The sequence below is a fragment of the Salvia hispanica genome, chromosome 5, assembly GCF_029641045.1.
Source record: "Salvia hispanica isolate PSC_SH4W2 chromosome 5, Shi_PSC_v1, whole genome shotgun sequence".
NCBI classification, from domain to species: Eukaryota; Viridiplantae; Streptophyta; class Magnoliopsida; order Lamiales; family Lamiaceae; genus Salvia; species Salvia hispanica.
In genome coordinates this window covers 5,033,802-5,040,233 of record NC_142696.1, presented here as the reverse complement: position 1 = coordinate 5,040,233, position 6,432 = coordinate 5,033,802, and the positions used below count along the sequence as shown (strand labels likewise).

Genomic DNA, 6,432 nt, shown 5'->3' with positions numbered 1-6,432 from the left:
CGAATTTTATAAATGCAAAAGCCCACGCTTGTACATCAAGAGACCCCTCAATTGTAATTATCACTATAAAATATTTGGTTTTATTTGCTACCATCACATTGGAGTATAGGTTAAACCAAAATACTTAAACATTTAAATACATATATATATATATATATATATCAAGTGCTTACACGTGTATCATTTTTGTTGAGTACACATAAATAAATAAATGAATTGTCAGCAGGGATGATTCATAAGCATTGAAAATGAAATATCGGAGTTTGATGGTAGTGAATCCAATGGTGTAATTTCGCAAATGGCAAAATCTTGGATTTTGGTAGTTGGAGTGATACAACTCAATTATCATCTCAATCTCTCCAATTTAGGTTCACTGGAGAGGAATGAATGGCTACATTATATTTCACTATTTTTCATTTTTTGAAAAACAAAAAACAAAAGTATTTTGGAGTTTGGAGTTTCGATGTAGCCTCGGATCTCAAAAAAGCACAATTTTGCAGAAAAATGGATGATGCACCAATACCATCATACACAATCATCCCTTGCCAGATCCAACGCCGAAGAGCGGTTGATCAATCACGGAGCTCCAAATGCAATCCACCGGCTCCAGATCATCCACCAGCGACAGAAAACTGAAATCATCATCACCGTCCACAGAAACACAGAGATTTTGCGACTGATCGCGGTCCGCTGCGAAAGTCTCGTCCAGATATGAAAACTTGTCGTCGTGATTGTGATCCTCAAAGACCACGCCCTCCTTGAGCCACGGGAAATCGAAAACTCCGATTCCGTCGTGGAACTCGTAACGCCTCCGATCGTCGATGCGCTCTTTTTTGTTGGGTTGGAGGATTTCTGCTGCTTCCCCGTCCCTCGCTCTCTTCCTGCTAGCATCCATAGCTCTCGCCTGCAACTATTAATTACAAATTAGAGATTACTATTTTGATTGATTTGGATGATCGATGATGATGAGGGAGAGAAGGATGGATCATAAATAAATACCTTTTCTTCGATTCCTGGTTTTGGGCAAAGTTTCTTCCTCCAATTTGGTATTGTTGAATAATGCCGAGTGACTGAAAAGCTAAATACAAACCGTTTTCAAGGCATGCACGCTGCCTCTGCTGTACAAATCGTATGAGAACACACCATATTCCGTTACATCATCTCTTTTTTTTAGTACTATTTTAATAATATATTTTTTTATTATTCACATTTTATAAACAAATCATTGCTGTTTTATCAAATTAATGTTTCAGATTTAAATGTCAATAACTTTTCTCATGTTAAATTTGTTAGCTTATCTTAAACGTGGTAACTAACTAACGAGAAATGTTGCACCATGATACCATATATTTTATGGTGCGTTTGGTAGAACAGATTAGGCCACTAATACAAAATAAGTGTTTGGTAGCCCAAGCTTCCTTCTGCTTATTAATCAATTGGTGTTTGGGAGATTAATAAGCGTGGTTGAACATTAATCCACGATAAGAGAGAGACCACTGTACCCAACACCAGGGGGTGGCAACACTAGTTGTGGTTGAGAGCTCGGTAACCGTCCTCTTCCTCCCCCTTTCTGTATATAGCCTCTTGCTATCATTCGATTTTTTTTCAATTGCAATCAAATGTGGACGTAGTGTTTGAGTAGAGAAGTGATGGTTCAACAAAATAAGACAAGACTAAATAAAAGAACTGGTTCTACATTTGCACAAAATACATAGGTAGAACAAACCCACAACTAGAACAAAAAAACATGTATGCTTTTTCGCTCGCACTCCCATCTGTATTGTCAGATATACAGTCACAATGGCGCGTAGAAAAACATAACTGCAAGCATGATAACAACAAATTTACTGGCAATGCCAAGTTGTGGAGTATACACAATGCCCAGGAAGAGCAGCAAATAATGTCTATGGTGCGCTAAGACAAATCTCAACTGCAGCAACCTCCAACTTGAGAAGAGGAACCATCCCTGCCTCCAGATGGCCCGGGAATTCCACCATAACCTACTTTTATTCCATAAGACTGAGAAAAGGGAGAAGCAAGTACAACTGACATCAATTAGGCGATCAAATTTGAGTTTATCAAAATGTAATAACAGGCCAAGTTGTTTCATCATGCTCTCTCTTACAGGGTATTTTTGAATTTTAGTAAGGTAAGCAATAAGGTGAATGGAGATGTCACTCATAAATTGGCAACATTATTTAGAAATTCCCCCACATGAGAAAATAGAGTCGAGATATCTCAGAAACAATCACCGCAAAAATCATGAGATCTTGCTAACTTGAAGCAAGAGCATTCATAGAATGAACAGAGCAAGCAATCTTCTGTTTGGTAATAAGGGAAGCAACTAGGTAAAGGAGAATTGAAGATCCTAACCTCATTTGAAACATCAAATACTCCATCTTGGATCTTCTTATATATCGTTCCAGCTGTTTTAATAAAAGCCTGCAGAGAAATGTATAATCAAAATATGAGGGGGTAGGCAATAGTTTTTATCTTATGTCATAGAATTTTAAAATTCTTGATCACCTCCTCTACATTCTGAGCAGTTTTTGCAGATGCTTCCATGAAAATCAACCCATGTTCTTTTGCAAATTGTTCTCCTTCTTCTGTGCTAACGGCCCTTCTATGGGCAAGATCACATTTGTTGCCTATTAGCATAATAGTCATGTTTGGATTTGCATGCTGCTTTGCATCTTCTAGCCAGCTTGCCAAGTGATTAAAGGTTTCCCTCCTGAGACACAGGGAAGACGATGAACAAACAATACAGTAGTTTCATACAGAAGAGGACTTGTACAGGCTAGTAACAAGGAAAGCCATGAAAATTATAACATTTATCATTCCAAGCAAGTGCTAATATGATGAGGCACATAAATTTTTTCTAAACGACTGCTTATCCTATTGGTTAAAAAATCATTGTCGGGCGTGAGTCATCAGCAGGATGATGTTTCTAAAGAGCACAATATATAAAACATGGCGAGTACACAAAAAAAAAAAGCTACCTGGTGATATCATAGACCAAAAGTGCACCAGCAGCTCCTCTGTAATATGACCTTGTGATGGATCTGAAGGATTCTTGACCGGCCTGTAGCACCACTCAAACACGCAGTATATTAATAACTTCAAAATAATAGCATGAGAGCCTTAAAAGATGAAAAGTACCAATAAATATCGTATCCCTACTCGGAACTATCACATGGATGTACCAATGACGACAAGCATAACAGTATCTCCTCAAATTTTGAATTATACACAGTTTTAAAGCTGAAGAACAGGCAACTTACATTAAGCTTCTAATATGTGCAAAGGAATGTGCTATTCTCAAATCAGGTCCTTTTTAGTCTACATATAGTTAACACTTAACATGGATATTGTTTGCCACATGACTTCGAATAGTGTGATTGGTAGCAGGAAACAATGGAATACAAATATACAATAATAATCATTTGAAAGCCTTTTTCGAGCATCCTTAGCAATTGAACTAATAGCCCAATTATGGTAGTAGCATAGACAGTCTAGACGAGATAACAAACTATTGAATGTAAAATCCTTAATATATCAACACGAACTAACCGTGTCCCATATTTGAAGTTTAATTGGTTTGTTGTCTATTGTAATCATCCGAGCCCCAAATTCGACTCCAATGGTCAAGTCATGCACGGGCTGGAAACGCTTGTCTGTGAATTGTAGAAGAAGACATGACTTTCCCACCCCTACAGAAGAAAGATGGATACCAAATAAGTGCTTCAGCTGGATAAGATAACCAAGATCAAACCCCAACATAATTAACTAGAGCCAACTGGAAATCCAAAATCTCTAAATTAAATGTACGACATTGATCTAATGAAATCCACTGATGATCTACTTCTCTAGTATTTCACAACAAGTAGCACATAGATTCGTAAACGCAGGCAACGACGAACTACTCGTGCATCGGAGTGACAGTCAAAACCTAATTGAAACGTTAAATCCGGGCTCAACCAAAACCCTATCAAGAGAGCATAATTAACATCATATGACCATGAAAAACAGTGGAATTAGGGAGAAAGAAGAAATTACCGGTATCGCCGATGATGATATACTTGAAAAGATATGCGTAAGACATATCGAGGGCAGATCAATGAAGATGGATCTCGGAAATTGGGAGTTTGAAATTGGAGAAAGCAGGCAAAGGCGCAAAGATAAACGAAGACCGGTGGTACGGTTGGCAATATGATCTGATTAATTAATCCAGATTTTTCCAGCGCACAAAATATTCTTATAAATAAAATTGCTTTCCCTTCCAGAAAAGAGAGGAGTTTTCTCTTTTTTCACTTTTTCAGTAGATACTGTAGGAATTTTTTTTAAAGTAGTACTTCCTCCGTCCACGATTAAGAGTCTCATTTCTAAATGGCGCGAGTTTTAAGAAATTTTAAAAAAAATGGGTAGAAGAAAGTTAGTGGAATAGGGGTCCCACTTGTATCTATTAGTTTTAAATGATATGTGAGTGGAATGAGTTAGTGGAATGAAGGGTCTCTTTACCTGGTAATTATGAACCAGGATTCTTATTCGTGGACGGAAAAAAATGGAAAAACGGGATTCTTATTCGTGGACGGAGGGAGTACAATATTTTAAAATTTATTTCTAATCAAAATAAAATATCTTAGTATTATTTTTATAGGGGTAGATCATGATAAATACTCCCTCCATCAGCCAATACTCGGCACAGGTTGATCCATCAAGGGTTTTAAGAAATATACTCCCTCTATTTGTGAATAAATATCTCATTTTATTATTTTGAGGTATGCGTAATTTAAAGTCCTATTTATTTTATTTTATTTTTATTTTGGGTTGTTCACATTCGATTATAAAACTAATACTCTCTCTGTCTCATGTTACTTATTTGAGGCGTTTCTTTTCTGCACATGATTTAAGAAAGTTGTGTTTAGTGAATTAAATAAAGTAGAAGCGAGAATAAAATAGAAGAGAGGAGAGAGAGTAAAGTAAAAGAAAGAATAAAGTAAGTATGATTAAATATTTTGTTTTTAACCAAAAAGATAAATGACTCAAGTAAACCCACAATGGAATATGACTCAAGTAACTTGGGGCGATAGGAGTATATAAAAATGGAACTCACATTCGATTAACTTATTTTCTCATTTTTCTTCACAAAGTCAAACAATTTCCTCAAACCTGTGCCGAGTCAAAATGAGACTACAAATGGCGGACGAAGGAAGTAATAGAAAGTGGATTGAAAAAGTTGGTGGAATATGTGTCATATTTTTATATACCGTATTAGTTTTATACTAATAAAATGTAAGTGAGAACGAGTTAGTGGAATGTGAGATTCAATAGCAAAAATAATATTCCCTCCGTCCTATTCAAGAATTAAGAAGTCCATATTCTTGAATGACACGGGATTTTAGGTGGAATAGCGATGTATGATAAAGTAGAGTGAAAAAAGTGATTGAATATTTTAATTAGGAGATATTAGAGAGGAATTTATTTTCAAAATATGAAAAATGGACATCTTTAGTAGGACAAACTAAAAAGGAAATATAAACATCTTGAATGGGACAGATGAAATAAAAAGTAAGTATGACAATTATTAACAAATAGACTTACAAAGAAACTAGTGACAAGTAATAACAGATATAGGAAGTAGTTACTACTAATACTTTTAAGAAAAACAGATCACTTTTACACTGCTTTTTTTTTTTTTGTTTTTTAATTTGCATATTCAATTGATGCCATTTTCTAGTTTAATAGTCTTAGGGCTCGTTTGATAAGTGGTGTGAAATATTGTCAAGATAGGGCCCGATAGAGATTTATATCCTAGTTATGGAACATAAATGATTTTCCTTCCACGTGTTTAATAAACTAGTTAAATAATTCTATATCAGCCACTTATGTTTGATAGAAAATTTTTATAACAAAATAATAATAAGTATTCACATATTTATCCTTCTAAAATGATCATAATATATAGTGACCTACATTATTATCATCAAATTGCATCAAGTTGAATAACGTGACTTTATACTCTATTCGTCTAATATAAATACGTGCATTTGAAATTGCACGTAAATTAATATATAGTGTGACCTATATTATTATTAGTGTTTAATGATATGCCATAATAATATAAGTTGTAAATAAATTGATGCATGTAAATAAATATAATGAGTTAAGAATAATTTTTTTATAAATAGAAATGTTTATATTTTTATAGACAGAGGAAAATGAAAAATGAATATATTTTAGTGTGGTGGTTATAGTATTTTGATTTGAATATCACAAAAAAAGACTCGACCATGAATAAGCATCCACCGAATGGAAATTTTGGCGATGAACAAAGTGATTTACTTGTTCATTTGAGGTTGGTAGAATAAGTAATAGTGGAAGATTAACGCTAATGGGTATAAAAGATTTTTTCATCTAGACACATAAAGTGCT

At 34.7% G+C, this 6,432-nt stretch overlaps 2 protein-coding genes across 3 annotated transcripts; both read right to left on the bottom strand.

Annotated features, from left to right (window-relative positions):
- Positions 1 to 242: 242 nt before the first annotated feature.
- Positions 243 to 1,544, bottom strand: LOC125191367 (DNA binding / transcription factor). Of its 2 annotated transcripts, none has more exons than XM_048088913.2 (2): positions 1,000 to 1,544; positions 243 to 910 (listed from the first exon to the last, which is right to left on the bottom strand). In XM_048088913.2, the coding sequence occupies exon 2, from the start codon at positions 893 to 895 to the stop codon at positions 536 to 538; it is 360 nt and encodes a 119-aa protein (XP_047944870.1). In that variant the 5' UTR covers positions 896 to 910; positions 1,000 to 1,544; the 3' UTR covers positions 243 to 535. The 2 variants fall into 2 exon arrangements, with proteins under 2 accessions (XP_047944870.1, XP_047944871.1); XM_048088914.2 differs by having other exon boundaries at positions 243 to 904.
- A 106-nt stretch (positions 1,545 to 1,650) lies between these two features.
- On the bottom strand, positions 1,651 to 4,254 carry LOC125186806 (ras-related protein RABB1c). The gene is made up of 6 exons (XM_048083258.2): positions 4,057 to 4,254; positions 3,571 to 3,710; positions 3,000 to 3,082; positions 2,527 to 2,731; positions 2,374 to 2,442; positions 1,651 to 2,019 (listed from the first exon to the last, which is right to left on the bottom strand). Exons 1-6 carry the CDS (start codon positions 4,100 to 4,102, stop codon positions 1,927 to 1,929), a joined length of 636 nt encoding a protein of 211 aa, XP_047939215.1. The 5' UTR covers positions 4,103 to 4,254; the 3' UTR covers positions 1,651 to 1,926.
- Positions 4,255 to 6,432: the final 2,178 nt, after the last annotated feature.